We start from the raw sequence: 22,332 nt of genomic DNA, 5'->3' as shown, positions 1-22,332 counted from the left end.
CATAAATAAAAATTAAGGTTTTCGCCATTCACACATATGGTATTCCCAAAAAATGTCCTTGATCTTGAACGGTGACCTTGAGCCTTGTTATCCTAACTCCTCGAAAACAAGAATATGAATGCATCCGGTTTGCCTGTCAGAATTTCCTTTTAAAGTTACTATTACTGATAAACGGAATAGTCTCCTAATTTTTTCTCACATTGAATTAACACATGTCATTATCCATCATTCGTACACATATCATTATCCATGATGATTATTGGTACACATGTCATCGTTAAATATTGGTATTCGTGTCATTCATCAGAGGTACACATGTCATTATCCATCATTCGAACACATATCATTATTCTTAATGATTTTTGGCACACATGTTACTATCTATCATTCGAACACTTATCATTATCCATAATGTTTATTGGTAAACATGTCATTATTAAATATTGGTATTCATGTCTATCCATAAGAGGTACACATGTCATTATGCATTATAAGGACAGGTGTCATTATCCATTTTTGGTTTACATGTCATTATCCGTTATTGGTACACATTTCATTATCAAATATTGTGTAGAGGTGTATATTTTCATGATAATTAGTTGCATGTCTAGATAAGCATATTTTTAGTCATTGTACCGTTAGTGTTATATCCAGAAGTTTATCTTTATTGTGATTTTAAGTGGTTTTCTATAGGACAGGTGATAAAGTACAGTATCATGTTACCCATTTAGGATGTTGTTTTAAGTAGTTGTCAAAGTGTTTGATTTCTTGGAAATTGGTGCTCAGTTGGTGTTGAATTGATGCTTAATTTAGATCAGTTATGTAAGATGTGATAATTAAAATAGTTGGTGCATAGTTGGTGTAAAATTGGTGTTGAACAGTATATAAGGGCTTTGATTTTCAGTTAAAAAAAAAGAAGAAAAGGAACGAAGGGAAGATTGGAGATTTGATGTTTAGTAATATACGGTTGCAGACTGAATGTAAGATTCGAATTTTTTTTATGTGGTTAAGGGTTGTGTTTTTCGAGACAAGTGATGCAAGAGGAATATTATTTTTGAGAGTTGTAATTTGCCGTAACTGGAAGTTAACTCGTTGTTGTTGATGATGTTTGTTTGACGTTTTGACGTATAGTTGCCTTAACAGGAAGTATTTGTATTCCGAACAATATGTTCCGAGGTTCCGGACAATGGTCCGAGGTTATTGTGAATTATTGACGTTAGTATAACTTGCCTTAACAGGAAGTTATCGTGTTCCGGACAATGGTCCGAGGTCGTAGATTGTATTTGTTGACGATAGTGTAACTTGCCTTTACAGGAAGTTATCGCTATATGGAGAATTCCTCGATTGTTGATGTCTGTTGTGTTGTTCCCCTATGCCAAATGGATCCCATCCGTATTAAGGAATTTGAGAACTTTTAGATGATAACTTGATTGAGCGCACCTTTTTGTGAGTTTTCGTAATTTACTGATGTCAAAATAACTTTTCATCCTGTAACATGTATTTTATGTATAGTCGTAATAAACTGTAGATTAGTGACAATTCTCTTTATTTTGAACCCGCCTGGAATTGTGAGTAACTTGGTATCAGTGATTAAAACATACCAGCCAAGAGCTTTGCACATACTCGGCCGCCATGGCAATTGGTACCCATGTCACTGTCCATTATTGGTACACATGTCATTAGCCATTATTGGTACACATATCATTATCCATTGTTGGTACACATGTTATTATCCATTATTGGTACACATGTCATTGTCCATTATTGGTACACATATAATGATTATCCATTATTGGTACACATGTCATTGTACAAATAAAAGGTACACATGTCATCCATTAGAGGTACAAATCTCATCCATTAGAGGTACACATGTCATTATCCATTATTGGTACACTTGTCATTATCAATTATTGGTACACATATCAATATCCATTTGAGGTACGCATATCATTATCCATTATTGGTACACATGTGATATTGATTATTGGTACACATATCAATATCCATGAGAGGTACACTTGTCATTATTATTGTGTTCGATCGACAAATTGCCCACTACAGGCGATGTTGTTGGACCGATGGTCAAAAAGTTGTTGATCTACAGGTTACATTTGCTGCCATCCCTGAGCCATCAACTATGCCACTCGAACATAAATTATTGTTAGGTGGATACCTGTCTGTTATATCTGTTATCTGGAGAGTCTGATTCGCTCACCTTGATAAAATTTAAGATGATGGGCCTTATTAAGCCAATAAATCAAACAAAGAGCCGCTATTTAACTTGGACCCTATCACACTTTTGTCATAAAGATAATTTCATCAGATCAGTTTTATTTATTTTGGTTTCAAGCTAAAAGTTTAAATACAATGTTCCATATGCCACAGCTTGATATGAAAATATAGGTCGACTCCTTAACAGTTGAGATGTTATAATAAGTATCGACACACAATTCAAATTCAATACAACTATGAAGTTAAATTACATGTTATATAAGAATCCTGGATTCTGATTGGTTGATAGCAAGTATATCTTAAAACAATTTTAAGATTTCGGCCATTTTTGCAGCTACCGGTTACATGCATAGAAAATTATGTCATTTCCCTATTAGCCGTGGAATTTACTGTCGCGGGATTCATTCGGAACTTTTTTATTTTTGTCTTATCGCTCAAAATAAAGTGATTAACAGATATATCATGACAGGGAGGGGTAGTTGCGAAAGATATCAGTCTCTAGGATAAATTAATTTTCCGTGCTTTTGTTTTTTACCTCCCTCGACTGGTATTTTTTGTTAGTAACCTCCCACGATAAGTCTGTACATAATTGTGATTAGATATTTGACATAGACCAATAACGAAATGATACCTTTTGCCCTTATAATTCCAAAATGGTCCGAATCACAACCTCTAGAATCAAACTAAACTTTATTTGGGTGTAAGCCCCCTTATGGTACAATATCAAACTTTTCACTCAGTCCAGTTTTTGTATAGCTTATTTATAATTATATGCTTTTTTCAGTGTTTCTTTTGGAACCCCGATTCCTTATATGGATCTAGTCAAAACTCCATAATAAATCATAGCCTATCTTTGGTGGTATGTTATCTTGAGGTTCAATTTAAAAAAAAAGTTCATTAATTTAAAGTCAACTTATTGTACGGACTTCAGGGAAATGTTTGTTTGTGTTTCCTAATTCCGGTATAGACGGTTCAAATTTAAACCCCCAAAAATCATTCTCAGTTGGCCTAAGTTTGTAGTATATAATAATTTGTACAAACATGTAACTCTATCATAAACATCCATATACTGGAGTTGTAAAGTTACACATAAATTCTATGAAATGCTTGTTTTGGCGCCTTCGCCTTGTAATTTAAGACACGGATGACGACAGCGCCAAACCATTATAGGACCACAATTTACACGACCGGAACTACATGTATCTGTTGGATCCACAACGGCGACTGTTTTCATTCCGATACGGCATGATGTACAATCTATATTTTGACCTTGTTTTGACTTTGAAGTAGTACCTTACTTTGAACAAGTTCAAACTGATAAGACTTAGATTACTGAGGAAACTTTTAAGCAGCAAATTAACTGAAGAAATGCATGTTCTATGTTGTGCCATAACATTGTTGAATATTCTTGGATACTGCTTGTGTGTACCACCGTCTGAAAATGATATTTCAGAAACAGTTACAAAATTATTTGAAACAGTTCGTGGAATGCAAGCTTCAAAAACCATGCAACCAGCACCGCCAATAGAATGGGGCAAATTTAAAGGAAATTACGAGAGTGACGTCAAGTTGTATTTCCATGGTAACTCTACTATGAGTGCGCTGCGCTATATGTTTAAAGTATTCGACAACAACATGTTTGCCACAGCCTGGATAACTTCGTGTCTAGTTGAAGCTCATCGCTATGGAAAAGCACCCAAGCCTTCCGAAGATCAAATTATAATGGCAGTGGATGCCATAATGAACCACCGGAACAAAAACTTAAAGTATGAAAATTCCATTATGGCATTCTGGCCGCAAATACTTAACACTGAATTCAACGTAGGTATTTTTTATCATTACTTACATGTATATCAAATGCATACCATGTTATACTTATGATATACATGTAAACTACAGTGACAGATTAAGGACTTCGTGGGGGGTTTATACAATGTAGAATTAACGACGGATCGATGAAGCAAGACAAGAAAAAAATGTTTGACGTAATGACGTAAAATTAAGATTTTCATGTAAAAGAAAATCCCTATTGCTAGCCAAGCCGAGTCGGCACACCATGAATCCAAGTCTGAATCACTTTCAATAATACTCCTCATAACCCTCAAAAACGAAAATGAATAAAATCTTCACAATTAAATAGATAGACCTATTAGTCGTTGTAATAAAACTCACAAGTCATTGCAATAAATTGCTGTATAAAGTTATAAAACAACTAATTTCAAGCATGCATTCAATACCGTATGACAAGTGAAAAACACCCCCTTTTAAAGTGCAATAACTTGTATACTCGTTCAAAATTTTAGATCCTAGCAATTATGATTTGTCCTTCTCGAGACATGTTCCGACATGTGAAAAAAACACCGTTTTTAAAACTCAATTACAAAAAAATGAAATCGAAAAATAAACCCCAATAAATGTATCAAATCATTTCTATCTGGTAAATTGCAGAAATGCCCGCTCTTAATGGGCTGTACTTAAGTACCAGTCCATATAATTTTCAGACACTGTCTATGGTAGAGGTGATTCATGGTGTAGAAAAACCCAATGTAATTAAACTAGCTCCTGTAATTTGTCCACTACGTTCCCACATTCTAGAATTACAAGACCTAGTTTTAATTAGATTGAGGAAACCTAACGAACAAACGGTGCTTTACGTAATCATAGTCCTTTCTGCATGTATTCAGATTCTGTCCATAAATCAACCAAATCGAACAAAATCAAGAACGGTAATTCTATCAAAAATACCTATTTCATATATACTTTCAAAAGTGCTAGATCCAAATGACAAATTTAGACTAGTTTTATAGTATGTAACATTTACTGGATTAGAAATAGAAGTGAACTTTGTGGATTTTCTATATACATGAATCAGCTCGTGTTTGATTATTGTACATGAATCAGCTCGTGTTTGATTATTGTACATGAATCAGCTCGTGTTTGATTATTGTAAATGAATCAGATCGTGTTTGATTTTTGTAAAGACTTCTACTTAATTTGAAAGTGAAAACATCACATTCTTAATATTCTTATACAAAGCAACTGTGTAAAACCTTAAATTACTTCATACAGGCGTATTTAAGTTGGGTCGCTACATGTATAAAATCTCGACCCCCACCCTTTAAAATAAAGTTCCAATACTGTGAAACTAAAAAAAAATAAGTTGTAGATAGGCCATTAGACCTTTATAACAAACAATTGCATAAAGTTTTAGGTACGTGTGCATTATATTAAATACGGCATTCTCATGTTGTAGTGCGATAACGGATTGGCGGAAATATGTATAATTAGGTTTTCGATCACATGACCACTTTGAAAGATGAGTTAAAAGAAGAAAATTAACGAACGTATCAATATGACTAATGACTAAGTAATTGTGTGATTTACGACGATATGATCATGAAAATGACTCCCAATAAAAATAGGCTTAAAATTACAGCGACGGAGAAAAAAAGGGAAAAGTTTTATCCAAGCCCCACCCGCCTTCCTGACTAACACGTGGCTTATTTAAATTAAAGGTGTACCAGAGTACTCCAGTTAATATTCTTGCCATGTTTGATCTGACGCAAACAGCTAACTGGACGATTGTCTATGAAACTTTGGATAAACTAGGCCTGAATGACGTGGCATCGATCATACAACATTTATTAAAGACGAGGTAAGACTAACCTAGAATATTTTGTTGTTCAATGCTTATATGAAATTCAAACAATGACTAGAAATTTTCTTTTGCTTTAAACATATTTCATTCAATAAGATTAATTGGATTGGATACCATACAAAGCAACATACAATTAATGAACATGCAGTTAAGGAATACATATCCTTGTGAAGAAGGATAACTCTATTACATTTTTTTAGAAAGCTGACATCAACGCAAATAAAAATATGACCTTTTGTATTCTTATCAAAGATATTTACTGCAATCTTTTTTGAAAATATACAAAAAAAAAATAATGATAATAATGATAATGATAATAATAATAATAAAATTCAAATAAGTTATTATTGAGAACTCGGAATATCATATTTGTCTCAGTCGAGAAAAAATGTATGTTGGCCAGATCTTACAAAGAATACTTAATTATTACACTTCTTCACACAAAAAATATCGATTGTAATGAAAATTGAGCCACGTTTTTAAGAAATCTAAAATATGTTTATATTTATTTTATCATTTTTTTGAAAAGGGCAATTGGAAACTGATTTTTTATAAGAATTGGCTATGATAAAAATTTTGTCTATTGAAAAGTAACATAAATTGTCCATGTGCATATTTTGTTTATTGCACTTCGCACAATAAACAATAAGCACATGGAAAATTAAGGTTATTTTTCTCTAACAAATAGGTTTTTGGAACAGGGTTATGTTGCTACAAGATTGAAGTCATCACTACAGAAATAATGTGTATCGTTATGTATGTGTATCGTTATGTATGTGTATCGTGGATCGTTATGGTGTATTCATCTGCACCATGAAAACGATTTACAACGGGTCATAGTTTTCCTTTCCTCATTTGTCTTCCCCGGACTTGATTTTTTATGAGCAAATCGGAGGGTGTTCCTAGAAAAGCAGAGGACGCTTACCGTACCGGTGTACCTGGTCCATGCTCCCAGTTTTGAGTGGAGTCAAAGTTGCTCATTTGCTTTTGTTACTTTGTATGTATGATTTTAGTTACTTTATGTTCTTTGTTGTGTATGTCGGTTTTCCATGTCTGGTCTTTGTCCCTGGATTACATTCTTTTGATTACCGCTATAACCTTGGTTCTCTTGATTACTCTTTCAATAGACAATTTTTTATTATTGCCAATTCTTAAATAAATGCAATTAAATATACAGATTAAAGTCTGTCAAAAAATCAGAAACTACAATCAACTTTAAGTAAATGAATTAATATATACTACTCAATCTTTTGGTACTTTTTTTTTATAAATTATTGCATAATCTTCACATTTGTTTTAAACGTAAGATATTCATTTCCAAAATGCAAGTTTTGCACGGTGTAATGGACCTGCAGTTATATACAGAGACTCTGCATCGACCATCTGTGAAGTTGATAATGCGGGCATGATATAAAAAAGTGAAAGTTATCCTCTATGGAGCCTCCACAGTTGGGGCACAATGGATCCTCAGCCAAGTTGTGAAGATACAGATGAGATTTCAGGCTGCTATCTTCATACCTTAGTTGACAAATCCATGTATTCCCTTTTCTGTTTCCAATGTTAAAGTACTCCAGGATTTTCAAAGTTTAATCTCTTTTTGAAAACATAAACCGAGGGACTATTCTTCGTTGATGTTGGAAGCTGGTTCAAGTGACGAATAGTAGAAGGCATAAAACTCTTTGAATACGCTATAGTATTGTAAAAAGGCAAACGTAAGTTATCATAATTAATCTGTTGCCTTAGATTTTAATCATGGATATTAATGGCTGTACCTGAAAATTCCCTTTTAGACCTTGAGGAAAACTTCTAATCATTATTTACCTATAACCTTGGTTCCCTTTATTACTCTTTTACCCCCCCCCCCCATTTTCACAATTTTTTATGATTTTATATCTACATGTAACATTTATAGTATATCTTGAATCCAAAACAGTATTAATACCTTCAAAAATCGCCTAAAGGTATTCAACGAGTGTAAAAACTTTTTAAAGTAGGATCTGAATCCCCAGCAACAAGTGTAGACACACCTTTTAGTAAGCTCTGAAGGTCCCAGCAACAAGTGTAGACACACCTTTAAGTAAGCTCTGAAGGTCCCAGCAACAAGTGTAGACACACCTTTTAGTCAGCTCTGAAGATCCCAGCATCAAGCGTAGACACACCGTTTAGTCAGCTCTGAATCCCCAGCAACAAGTGTAGATACACCTTTTAGTAAGCTCTGAAGATCCCATCAACAAGTGTAGATACACCTTTTAGTAAGCTCTGAAGGTCTCAGCAACAAGTGTAGACACACCTTTTAGTAAGCTCTGAATCCCCAGCAACAAGTGTAGATACACGTTTTAGTAAGCTCTGAAAATCCCATCAACAAGTGTAGACACACTTTTTAGTGAGCTCTGAAGGCCCCAGTAACAAGTGTAAACACATCTTTTAGAAAGCTCTGAATCTCCAGTAACAAGTGTAGACACACCTTTTAGTAAGCTCTGAATCCCCAGCAACGAGTGTAGACACACCTTTAAGTAAGCTCTTAATGTCCCAGCAACAGGTGTAGACACACCTTTTAGTAAGCTCTGAAGGTCCCAGCAACAAGTAAGCTCTGAAAGCATTTGCGGGGGGGGGGGGTAAACTAGTTTTAAACTTTCCTTGATTACCCGTCGTAATGTCTTAACCATCCCCTTTTATGTAAGCTTTAAATGAAGTGAAACAACACACAAACACTCAATAAAGTTCACTCAATGATGCATCCAATTCTTTGCTTGCCGTAACTACGCAGACTTTTTTGTATTTTGCGTTAGACTTTTACAATTAGGCTTCTGGAACAGGGTTATGTTGCTACACGATTGAAGTCATCACAACAGAAGTTTTATGGTCGTCATCATGAACTCGTGAATCATTACGGTGTATCCATCTGCACCATGAAAACTGATTTATTAAAGTTTTCCTTTTCCTCTTTCCTCTACCCTGTACTTGACTTTTTATGAGCAACTCGGAGGGTATTTCTAGAAAAACAGAAGACGCTTACCCTACCGGTGCACCTGGTCCATGCTCCCTGTTTTTTAGTGGAGCCCGAGTTGCTCATTTACTTTTGTTACTTTGTATGTATTATCTTGGCTACTTTATGTTCTTTGTTGTGTATGTCTGATTTCCATGTCTGGTCTTTGTCCCTGGATTACATTCTTTTGATTTTCAATAGAATCTTGGTTCCCTTTATTACTCTTGGAATACCTCTAAATTCAGCATATAGACAGAGAGATATCCACTTAATTACTTAAAGTTAGCCCAGAACACACTTAAGTATGACGAAACCGTCAAAGCTACGCGCATTAGAAATAATCAATCGAGCTACGTCAAGTGCTAGATAGACAAGAATTGTAATATTGTAATACAGAAAAAATGAAATGACTTTGTTGTTACGAATGGGTTACAATCAGGGGTTTATTATCTTTATTTATGAAAATAGAAAATGGAATAAAAATCGTATTTTTTACTAATAAATCTGTTAATGGCAGTTGATGAATACATCCGATTTTGTAAGGCTGTATGGTCCTTTATAAAATATATTGCCGTAATCAATGCCGTTCAATCAAGAATCTGCAAGGGCTATAAAAAATATAGTTAATGTTTTAGAAGTGTGTGATATCGAAATATCTTATCTTAAAGCTTTATTTCTGTAAGAAATAAGTTTCGTTTATTACAATCCGAGACATTGTTACGAGCAAAACGGTCCCGTTGTGAAATGTAAATAACATAGGAAGGTGCTAAAGGAATATCACCATCAAGGAACGGAAAATTAACCATAGGAAAATCAAAATCATCTCTGGATGCAGATTAGAAACTCAGGGCCTCCTAATGTGCAAAACGAAATGTTTTTCATGGTTCCATGAGAAGCATTTTCTTTCTATAGACAACTTTTTGGGGCAACCTCATATTGTTTAACTTTCTTTACACGTTACACTGAGTATGACTGTGTTTAACATTCACCTAAACTGTGACTGGGGCTATATAGTAAGCACATTCGATCTGTTCGTACAAGCCGCGTTTGCACTTTAGTCTGTCGGTCTGTCACATATATCTCAACATACTAAAACCATAGCTGTTTCCCCTGATGATACATGTAGGATCTGATGACCCTGTAACTGTGTATACATGTTTGTAGCAGTGTCAACGAAAACTTCTGAAGTCATATTCCAGTTACGATTTCTTGCTGAAAAGTGTCGTCCGGCCGGGACAATAGTGATTTTTTTTTTATGTTTTCCTTAAGAGAAATGGTCACAGACATCATGTTTGATACTCGCATGCTGAGATTTATGTTTTCACAGAGACGGATAAAAGTATATATATGTTATGTCTTATATGTAAATGTAACAGGAAGAGATACTATATCTACTATACTATACTATACTATACTATACTGTATGTTTATATTATTATAAAGGGACGGATACAAACATGTTTTTTTATGTTTTACAGCGACGGATACAAACATGTTGTTTTATGTTTTACAGGGACGGATACAAACGTGTTGTTTTATGTTTTACAGGGACGGATACAAACATGTTTTTTTATGTTTTACAGCGACGGATACAAACGTGTTGTTTTATGATTTACAGGGACGGATACAAACATGTTTTTTTATGTTTTACAGCGACGGATACAAACATGTTGTTTTATGTTTTACAGGGACGGATACAAACATGTTGTTTTACAGGGACGGATACAAACATGTTGTTTTATGTTTTACAGGGACGGATACAAACGTGTTGTTTTATGTTTTACAGGGACAAACATGTTTTTTTTATGTTTTACAGGGACGGATACAAACATGGTTTTTTTATGTTTTACAGGGACGGATACAAACATGATGTTTTATGTTTTACAGGGACGGATACAAACATGTTTTTTTTATGTTTTACAGGGACGGATACAAACATGTTGTTTTATGTTTTACAGCGACGGATACAAACATGTTGTTTTATGTTTTACAGGGACGGATACAAACATGTTTTTTTATGTTTTACAGCGACGGATACAAACATGTTGTTTTATGTTTTACAGGGACGGATACAAACATGTTTTTTATGTTTTACAGGGACGGATACAAACATGTTGCTTTATGTTTTACAGGGACGGATACAAACATGTTTTTTTTATGTTTTACACCGACGGATACAAACATGTTGTTTTATGTTTTACAGGGACGGATACAAACATGTTGTTTTATGTTTTACAGGGACGGATACAAACATGTTTTTTTATGTTTTACAGGGACGGATACAGACATGTTTTTTATGTTTTACAGGGACGGATACAAACATGTTGTTTTATGTTTTACAGGGACGGATACAAACATGTTTTTTTTATGTTTTACAGGGACGGATACAAACATGTTGTTTTATGTTTTACAGGGACGGATACAAACATGTTGTACAGGGACGGATACAAACATGTTGTGCAGGGACGGATACAAACATGTTGTTTTATGTTTTACAGGGACGGATACAAACATGTTTTTTTTATGTTTTACAGGGACGGATACAAACATGTTTTTAAGATACCTCCAGACTTCGACGACACCTCAGTAAATCTTGGTTTAGGGTCACTGCTCCGAGACAACATCGAACATTTTCCTTTCTCGAATGCAGCATGGCAAGGCCAAAACCGGAATCTTTCATCTGTGTTTGACTCATTAAAACACTACGCATATCGGCCTATGTCTGGCGATAGACGCATTAATACGATTGATACTAGAACTTATTTTTACATGAGAAAATTTTTGGAAAAAGCGGTTGCAGAGAAAAGAGATGTCTCATTGGTTTCCACTTGGGTAATAAGACTTTTTAAAGGCAGAGGCGTTTTGGTGGTTCAGATGATTGAGTAGCACTCCAGCTAAGAATCATGCAAAATGTGATATATAGTTTGAAAGCCTACATACTTTATTTTTGACATTTTTATTTGAAATGCTTAAGAAAACTAAAAATAATACGTAGATTTTCATATATTCCTTGTACATAAGAGATATGAATTACATAAAGCATACTGCAGAATTAAAAAATAAGGGAGATAACTCTATAAATGACATTAAATACAATAGAAAGTATTAGATTTTTCAAGTAAATTATCTCCCAAGAACAAACAGATTGGAAAGAAAAATTATACATTTTATCATATAGATCTAAAACATTTAACCAAGAAAAAATGTGCAGACTTTTTTTGGGGGGGAATGGGGTGGAGTGTGGATGGATGTATCACATGTTATAGCATTTGCATGATTCTTACAAAGAATGCTATTAAGTTGTTTTTTTTTCTGTTTCAACATTAAGTTAACACACATTCGATACCACAAACAAAAACCCTTTTTTTTGTTGTTGTTTTACCAAAAATAAGTGCGTGTGTGTTTATTTTAGTCAGCTATTGAGTTCTTAAGAATTGCCCAATCCACGGGGGCTTGCTTCCAATAACAAATATGCAGCCCGACTATTAAATATACTTGTCGGGCTGCACACAAGCCCCTGCGCCCAACGTAAATGCGATATCTCCTCCCGGATAAATAAAATAGTTGGTCCTTCTTACACTTAGGTTAGTCTTAATAAATTCTCAGTGTTTTTCAAATTGAGACTAAGTTTTTGTACGAACCAGGCAAAGTGGGAAATACCAGAAACGTGCATATTAAAAACACACTGATCTGACAATATATTTTCACTCATGGATGCTTTCTCTATTTGAAAAAAAAAAACATTATTTGATCTCTGCATTACTGGATTTGCTCAGAAATGCATACAGTATTTAATGCGATATAAAGTTATAGCTTGGAAGCGTTTAGAACCTGATTTCAGCCTGGAAGTCACGTCTTTCGGAGCTTTCCACACAAAAGTACCTTCTGCGTTTCTCCTTCACTTCAACACGTTTTTCATATACATACATGTATGGCCTTCCATATTTATTTAAATTTTTAGATATTGTTTTTCGTTTCCAACATGCCATAAGAGTTGGCATTTCTGGCTTTAGCCTGAAAGTCCAAAGTACGAACACAAAGTTAAACCGGTCTCACTAATTAGCAACAAGAAATGTCAAGAATCGTCAAGTCAAGATGTCTAGAAAAAGCGACAAGATTTTTTATAAATATACAGTATATATATTTTCAACTTCGCCCTCTTAAAGGTAACCCCTGCTTCATATTATAATGTAAGAGATTATTAACAGTTATCTGCCTTTAAACTGTTCACAGTGTAGTTCACAATTTGTAACTCAATTTACAAAAATGATATGGAAAATCTTGTCATCTCTTTTTTCTTAATTCTGATGGTGTGAATAGTCAAATTAAACTTTCAAAATGGTGATTTTTTTTTATACCATGTTCCGCACATTGCCTGATTCTTACCGAGGCTGACTCTCAATAAGTCATTTTCTGTCTGACAACCTGTAGTTCATTTTTTAAACAGTTACTGCTAAAAGAAAAACAGTACAAGACAAACTGATAATTTTTTCCTTGAAAATTAATTTTCTTTCTTTTCTTATGTTGCTGAAAGAATAATAACTGATTTTCTCCCGAAACACGTTTAAGTTTTGTTTTAAACGGACGTAAGCACATACTTGTTTACTGCACTGTTTTGTGTTTCTGTGCAACAGAAAGAAAATCAAATAACTCTGTGTTGAAATAGAGAGAATTCAGTTAAACTTGGTTAACAAAATATAGAAATGTTTTAGATACGGTTGACTAAGCTCAGAGAGAGTAACTACTCAGTAGATATTTGGTTATATACGATGTACATGTAAAACGCTTGAACAATACACAATGCATTCTATATTTCTTTGTTGGTACATGAAATTTCAATTGTGGAGGACAGCACAATTAGAAGACTTTTACACCACCATCAAACCAAGTTTTTTTCCTACATATATTTTTGTAGTCCCTTAGAATATGAATTAATTAGGTTTTTATCTATTGACTATTCTATAGGTTCAAGATCTAGACGATGTGAAAAAACAATACTTCCTTGGGATAGACACACCCGGTAATGTTAATAATGTTGACATCACGGTCTGCGCAAACGCATTGTTTGGTATCACAAACGCCATTTTGTCTGGTCTGGTAACAGCAGAAGTTTTAGAGGACCCAGCTATACAGGTAAATAAGTCATACTACAAAATCGCTAGATAATTAATACCGCGACATGCAGAATATGGATAAATTTCTTAATTTTATTATGTAGGCAAAATGACCCATCAGTTCAATTTTCAGGCGCTTGCAATTGGTAAATTATGAGAAAAGTACATGTACAGATGTTTAAATTTTCAATGAGTTTGACCTATTCTTATTGTCTGTCATGTGTGAAACAATGGAACCATGCCTTGCATGTGCAAATGTACATAGAACGAGAAAATGTCAGAGACCATTGACTAACCTCGTATTATACCGAAATATTTGACGTGTGTAAGAGTCTGCCGATGTTTCCCGAAAGACCAAAAACTCAACGTCCTTTAGAGTTGTAAACGTTCTGTACAGTTGTTGAGGAATAATCAAGGGAGTCCAGATTCTAGTGGAAATCAAAAAAATGTCATCCAGGGACAAATTCCTGACATGGAAAACATATACACGCAACAAAGATAATAAAATAATCAAAATAATACATACAAAGTAACAATAGACCAGGTGCACCGGTAGGGTAGGCGTCATCTGCTTTTCTAGAAACACCCGTCGAGTTGCTCATAAAAAGACAAGTCCAGGTTAGACGAAAGAGGAAAGGAAAACTATGAAACCTTGATCAAATCAGTTCTCATGGTGTTGATGGATACATCGTAACGATCCACGGGCTTATGATGACGGCCATAAAACTTCTGTAGTGATGACTTCAATCTTGTAGCAACATAATCCTGTTCCAGAAAACTAATTTTAAGAAATAAAAAAAGAAGTATGCGTAGTTACGGTAGTTACGGCAAGATCTAGCATTACGTATAAGTTGTGATATGAAAACTCCACACTCAAGTGCTAAAGGGATTTGGCCACAGATGAAAGGAAAATTGACATTACGGAATGAAATGTCATCGCGTGTGTCGTTTAGTTTAGTCAATAGTTTTGCCTTACCATTAATCTCTAAGTGTAGGTCAAGATATGAAGCTGACTTTACGGTGTCTGTAGTATCCTTTATCTCAAGATCTTTGAGGTAGATGCGATGTACAAAACCCCCGAAACTGGGATTATTTAACGATAATACTATATAGCGGAAACCGACATTAAAGGATCTACCTAAACGATTTATCTTCTTTTGGATCAGATCAGCTATGAAGTCATCCTCATAAAAGTAAAGGGACAGGCACCAAGTAGAGGAGCACAATTTGTTCCCATTGGAACGCAATTTGTTATGAAACGCGTCCACCGCCCCGGAATAATAAAAAATTCCAGCATTTGGAAAACATCTAAACAAATCGCAGACTGAACTGCATGGGTCAAGTACATGCACTAAGTATTCAAAAAATAAGAAGAAAGAATAAAGGTAGGATTACATGTACCAATGTGAAAGAATAAAGGTAGAATTACATGTACTAATGTGTATGTCGCTGAAATTGGACGAAACATAAATGTGGCTGACTTTACTGTAGAAGTTAATTTGAGGTCAGGTGAATAAAATTCCAGACAGTCCAAAAAGAAGGTATCTGCTTGATCAATTCTTTCACATTTATTCATTTTTTTTTTTTAAAACAATATCCTCTTTTGACCTTTGCAGCAACTTTACCTGAATACATCTTCTATGATAGAATTCCAAATTCAGACCAACTTTTCTGGACGTCCAGACCTTGCTCTGACCTACTATCCATCAGTATTTGAATTCTATTGGTTTGTAGGACGGACATATACACAACTGGAACGTAAAGCTCGGCTAGGAGAGCTTCCCCACAGAGTAAGTATATATAGCCATACAACAAGACTCGGCTAGGAGAGCTTCCCCATAGGGTAAGTGTATATAGCCATACAACAAGGCTCGGCTAGGAGATAATAAAACATTGAGTCTCGACACGATCGACGGAATTCAACGCTAAGTGGTTCAAATCTCGAAGAGATTCACTTCAAGGTTTGTCACGAAACGACAAGAATCACAAAGTTAGTCAGGACTCGGGCTGATTAATCTCAAAATTAGTCAGAACTAGCGGAACTTCATAACATTGTAAGTCGTAACTGGCGGAGATTCACCACAAGGTTAGTCAGGAATCGGGGAGATTCACCACAAGGTTACATATGTATTCATGATTAAGGGAGATCCACCACAAGGCTAGTCAAGACTGGGGATGATTCACCACAAGGTAAGTCATGACTAATGGAATTTCACCACAAGGTAAGTCGTGACTAATGCAGAATAACCACATGGTTAGCCAAGAGTAAGGGAGATCCACCACAAGGTAAGTCAGGACTCGGGGAGATTCATCACAAGGTTAGATATGAATAACGGAGATGCATCACAAGGTAAGTCAGGACTCGGGGAGATTCATTACAAGGTTAGATATGAATAACGGAGATGCATCACAAGGTTAGTCAGGACTCGGGGAGATTTACCACAAGTTAATCAGGACTAAGGGAGATTCACCACAAGTTAGTCATGAATAAGGGAGATTCACTACAGGTTAGTCAGGACTAAGGGTGATTCGCCACACATAAATCAGGACTAAGGGAGATTCACCACCAGTAAATCAGGACTACATGAGATTCACCACAAGTTAGTCAGGACTAAGGGTGATTCGCAACAAGTTAATCAGGACTAAGGGATATTCACCATAAATTTAGTCAGGACTACCATTAAGAAATTCAGGATTAAGGGTGATTCACCAGAAGGTTTGGCTGGACTAGTGAAGATTCATCACAAGGTTAGTCATGACTAAGGAAGATTCATCACAAGGTTAGTCATGTCTAAGGAAGATTCATCACAAGGTTAGTCATGACTAAGGAAGCTTCACTAAAGCCATAGCCATTTGAAGATAATTCTTTCAAAGTAACCTGTTGTTAAAGAATAATCAAGGGAACCAAGGTTCTAGCGGTGATCAAAATAATGTAATCCAGGGACAAAGACCAGACATGGAAAACAGACATACACAACAAAGAACATAAAGTAACTAAAATAATACATACAAAGTAACAAACGCAACTGAGCAACTTGGACTCCACTAAACACTGGGAGCATGGACCAGGTGCACCGTAAGGGTAAGAGTCCTCTGCTTAATTTCTAGAAACACCCGCCGGGCTGCTCATAAAAGGTTTAGTCAGGGGTTATCGAAAGAGGAAAGGAAAATTATGACAGGTTTAACTTAGTGTTCATGGCGCAGATGAATACACCGTAACTATCTACGAGTTCATGATGTCGACCATAAAACTTCTGTAGTGATGACTTCAATCTTGTAGCAACATAACCCTGTTCCAGAAGCCTAGTTGTAAGAAGTTTAGCGCGATACAAAAAGTATGTGTAGTTTCAACAAGCTCTGGCATAATGTATATAGGAATACTACAACACATGCAACTAAGAAAATGCTTTGGTACTGAAGTTTATTTAAATAGATTAGGGGTAACAAGGGAAATAAGGATAACAGGTTCGGTAAAAATTTGCATTGTCATGACAGTTATCTATCTTAACATTGATTGTATAATTTTTAAAGAAACTTTAGGCCAATGACCCCAAAAAATCATATTTTTCAGAGCATGAAAACAGTAATGGAAGGGTTGGGACAGACCTTAAAAGGAAACATGACCAATCACGTGATATCAGAGTCGCAAATGGAAGGACTGGATATGATATATTTTGATGACTTCCTTGGAAATGGCGATGTAGATAACCAGAATAAATCCGTCGTATGTAGACTACATGTATTATGAGGGAGGTGTGACCTGTAAGACGAACTTATAAATCGAAAGAAATGGGGAAAAACCTAGTCTTTCAAACTCATGGTCCGACTTCTAGTATTCCCGGATCGACTTGTCAGTGGGCCGAGTTGTCCCATATTTTAACTCCACATATTTTTCACTTCATATTAGACTAAATCAAATTCCGCGTAAAGTATATTTTAAGTTTTGCTAATGGGAATATTTGTACTCAAATAACATCTGGCCTTGTTGATAATGTTTCGCTATATGTCTCTCGACCAACGGAAATACGCGAGCCTTCCCATAGATCACTATGTGCGTCAGCGTTAACGTTTTAAGTTCCAACTATCACTTCTTAACTGCATACACCGATTCCAAAAAAATTATTTCCCTATTAAATCGAATCTTGACATGACTTACTTAAACAGTAACTGGAAATTTGATATGGTGTAAGGCCAGTGAGAGACGGAGCTATTTGTACTCGAATAGCATTTGACTTATCGATAATACCTCGCTATGTTGCTGTATCACCGATGTTTATTGAGTTTTAATAGCTTCCGTATGCCTTTAATGGAAACCAGTTAAAGTGTCTCTTTTATTACCTTATAAGTATCGTCTAATTGTATTTTTTGACTCAAGTATCAAGCATCTGCTACAAGGACAATTATTAAATTATGATTTGTCAATATTTTTATTGCAAGAGATCATTTTACTTTTATGTGTATAGAATCACGTCTTCTTTTATTGTATATTTTTTTCTTTTATTGGTTTTGATATTTTTTGTTTTTTGTTTTTTGTTTTTCTTTTTGTTTGTCTTTGTGTGTGACTAGGATCTAGAATTTCTTTCTGTACGTCTGTCTAAATTACTTGTTGAAGCAACTCCTTGTAGGCCACAGTTCGGATTCCATTTTAACTATACGGTAGTAAGTCACCATATGTACTTGATCCTAAATGGCGTCTTAATTTTGATTCAACGAATTATTGAAATAATTTAATGCATTTGATTGTGTGACACTCTAGGAACATCTTAAATTGTTCTGATATTTTTCATTCAATGATTTCATATTTGATTTGCTTTTTGTCATTATTGGTTTATACTTTTTGTTTTTGCTTGTCACATTTATTGTTCTCAAGTTATGTAAAAGTGTTTACATAAGTACTATGCCGCCATTTTTGTTTAGCATGTGGTGCTTCAAGTCATTTTTTTCTCTACAGCGAGGAATAAATGGCTACACGTACATGAACTGCTAGAGGTTGTCTGGCAAACTTTGACTTAGATTTGGCGCCATCCTAACCTTTAAACGTGTTTTAAAATATTCCACTAATAGGTCTTTTATTTACATAAAGGAAGTTTAACTTACAGGATATAAATCGATAAAAATCCTAAATTTTGTTAAATCCAAAAGGGAACATTTATATATATATATATATATATATATATATATATCAAATTGACCACCTATTGTAAATTAGGTCACCAATTTTATGGAATACGACATATTTTTGGCAAAACGAACTTTCAGTTGGAAACGGCAATTCAATGGTTAATTAAGAAGTCTCGTTTCGCAAATTAGAATGCGAAATGCTGTTAACCGGATGTACCAAGTCAAAATGCTATAAACCGAATGAAAGGGCCATAAATAATAAACTGCTTTTGCAAAGAATTTCCAAGATTTTCGGATTTTCTCATCAGGCATGTCATTGATTTTCTTTACCTTTTTTTTTAAACTACATGTTTAATTCTGCCGATTTCAAAGAACGTCGGAACGTGCGATTTGCAATATGGCGCTCGGATTTGTATGAACAGAATTCATACCTCTTACGTTGTACGTGAAACAAATAGAATCTTGTTGTCATGGAATTATTTGGTCGTACTTTCGTTCGACTTAGGTTTTTTCCATGGAGTTTGATTCTTTATTTTCATATCGAGTTATAGCTAGTCACCATCTCATTGGTTATCAAATTGTGTGATTTATTTTTTTATAGAAATTTGGAGAAGATCGCTTGTTTACTACTGCGATGGCGATAAATGCACTCATTAATACTTGGACAGTTTATAACGATATGACAGGAAAACTGAACTGGTATACAGGTACATTGTTGATGCCTGAAAAAAATGAATTTGAAACAACTGAAAGACATGAAGAAAAAAAATAATTAGATGATTATAATGGTCTTGAACAAGAATATCATCCATGTTAGCTATATTTTGTGCTTTTGAAACATAGTTTGCAATTAACCTTCCATATCATACATTTATCTAAAATTACATGTAAATGACCTTTGAAAGATGAAATGATCTGCTTTTGACCTTTTAATAACAACTAGAAATACTTTCTCGAACTTTTAATGAAATATAGGATTCCTTGTATATTACATATACCATGAATGAATTCCTTGGTTGATTACTTGAAGTACAAACATTCACAGTAACTGAACTGTTTAGCAACAGAGATGTTAGTCAACATGGGACGCCATTATGTTTGTGTCGTCAAAACAATTGAAGTTTCTTATTTGCAACTCAAAACAAATTGGCATTAACTATGAAGAGCCGTGATCGGGAATGACAGCAGAAATAAGATGTAATTGCCTGAGTGTATTATTTTACAGATTGTTTTAAACATTATGTTTAATAAAAAATTCATTGTGTAATTCTCAGTCTTTCTGATATGATTGTTCGTATAACCTCGACGGAAATGTTACACCCCCGTGTATGGATGCCTCGAATTTCTGTGCATGGGATGGTTAAACCCAGAAAATACTCATGCAATTGGATTTATTAATAAGTCCCCTCTCCTTAAAATGCGAAATCACAACATTGGCAATAAAATAACAAGACAAGCTACGTGAACATTTTAATGAAATTTGTTTTTATTTGTTTAGCCTAAGCTTTCGAAAAAGTGAACAAGAAAACAATAGAATACAGTAGTTTAGGAGTGATTTAATACCAGATGTAAATCTGATATTTTTATAATGTATTTACAGACACCCCATCTAACGTTAAAACCACCGTAAAGAAGGCTGTGACATGGCTAAATAAATACGTACTAAGTGGAGAGTATCAACCTTGGAATGCCTTCTTTTCGGGATCATTTAAAGGTTTTGGGGTAAGATTTGAACTGACTCTTGTTACATGTACAGTAACTGCCTTATGTCTCATCTGAGACGAAGACTTAAGTTTTCTGTTATTTCCTAAATTAACGCAATGAATACCTTGATATGATAAAACTTCCCTTTTATGTAAACAACTTAGAGGGTAAAATTAAGAAAAAAAAAACATTTTTGGGTGATTTTATATCTATCAATTTTAACAGTTTTAAGCATCTCTAAATACAACTAAACACCACAGTTGTTATATGAAAGGATAGAATGAGGACATTAATTTTGTTTCAGACTATGTGGACGGACTATCCTGCGAATCGTGATGAATTCTTCAACGGAACAAAAGTGCCAGCTGACCACAAATGGCATGGAGGAGAGACTATCCGGGGAATGGAATCTGTCGAATCTGAAGACTGGTACCAAAAACAAATCATGGCAGAGAAGTCACCAGTAGATTTCCATGGTTACAACAATCAAGCGGATTTTTTTCCATTCTGGAGTTCAGAACCCTATACCTACGTAACATCACTTTTAGCACTTTCTACCTTTTCCAATATTGAATAAACATATATTTGACAATGTACATGTATATACGACATATGTTTTGATTACAAACAATAAAACGTCTAGTTAAACTATGTCTCATCTATTTTGTTGGTTGAGTACATGTACATCAATTTATACCATAGTTACATATACATGTAGGGGGGGGGTTCTAAAATCCGTGTTTACTCCAGAGAGAGCTTTATTTAATGATGTAATCCGTGTTTACTCCTGAGAGAGATTTTATTTAATGATATTTTGTGTTTTACGAAAGCCCATTGAGCTCATTTTCGTAAACTATAAAAAAAAATTGTTTTGCGTTATAACGTGAAACTTACTCAAATTATCGCGAAACGTTTCTTTTGTTTGTATACATAAAGGAAGAAAAAACCTGTGATTTGTCCGCCTGTATTTCTACACTTGCACTTTCTAATTTTTTCCATAGAATTTTCAATTCTCCTTTTTTGTGTTGGAGGTCGAAATGGGGAGATTTAAAACTGTTTTGTTCTTTATATAGACTAGTACTTATATTTTGTTTGGTCATACGAAGTCATTTATGAAACTTTTATATCAAGAATGAAAACGAGACGAAAAGAAACCAAAAAACATCAATCAAAATAGAAAGCAAAAAAAAAAACAAAACAAAACAAAACAGAACAGAACAGAACAGAAACAGAATATAGGACTAACAATCATCTTTTTAGTGTAAAAGGTCAAGTCAATTAAGCGTTATTTTGCGAAAGTTTAAAGTTTCGCGTTATTACGCGTAAGTTTCACGTTATTAAGCAAAAGTTTCGCGTTATATATAACCCGAACAATTTTTTTAGTCTGCGAAATCGAGCTCAATGGGTTTTCGTATTGTTTGACTCGATCTTCAAAGACTGAAAAAGCAGTTATCATATTACCTCATCTTTGGGACTTCATTTTTTCTTATCAAATTATATAACCTTTTGTGATA

General features: G+C 34.6%; 1 protein-coding gene across 1 annotated transcript; it reads left to right on the top strand.

Annotated features, from left to right (window-relative positions):
• Positions 1-3,541: 3,541 nt before the first annotated feature.
• Positions 3,542-21,466, top strand: LOC148600682 (uncharacterized). The gene is made up of 9 exons (XM_088555216.1): positions 3,542-4,056; positions 5,751-5,890; positions 11,414-11,711; positions 13,845-14,012; positions 15,610-15,783; positions 17,565-17,717; positions 19,716-19,821; positions 20,715-20,836; positions 21,123-21,466. Exons 1-9 carry the CDS (start codon positions 3,604-3,606, stop codon positions 21,393-21,395), a joined length of 1,887 nt encoding a protein of 628 aa, XP_088411342.1. The 5' UTR covers positions 3,542-3,603; the 3' UTR covers positions 21,396-21,466.
• Positions 21,467-22,332: the final 866 nt, after the last annotated feature.

Source organism: Perna viridis, chromosome 12 (assembly GCF_037379345.1).
Source record: "Perna viridis isolate PV_CMFRI_1.1 ecotype Kerala chromosome 12, ASM3737934v1, whole genome shotgun sequence".
Lineage (NCBI taxonomy): Eukaryota > Metazoa > Mollusca > Bivalvia > Mytilida > Mytilidae > Perna > Perna viridis.
Note: the sequence above shows the minus strand (reverse complement) of the source record. Positions and strands in the feature narration are given on the sequence as shown.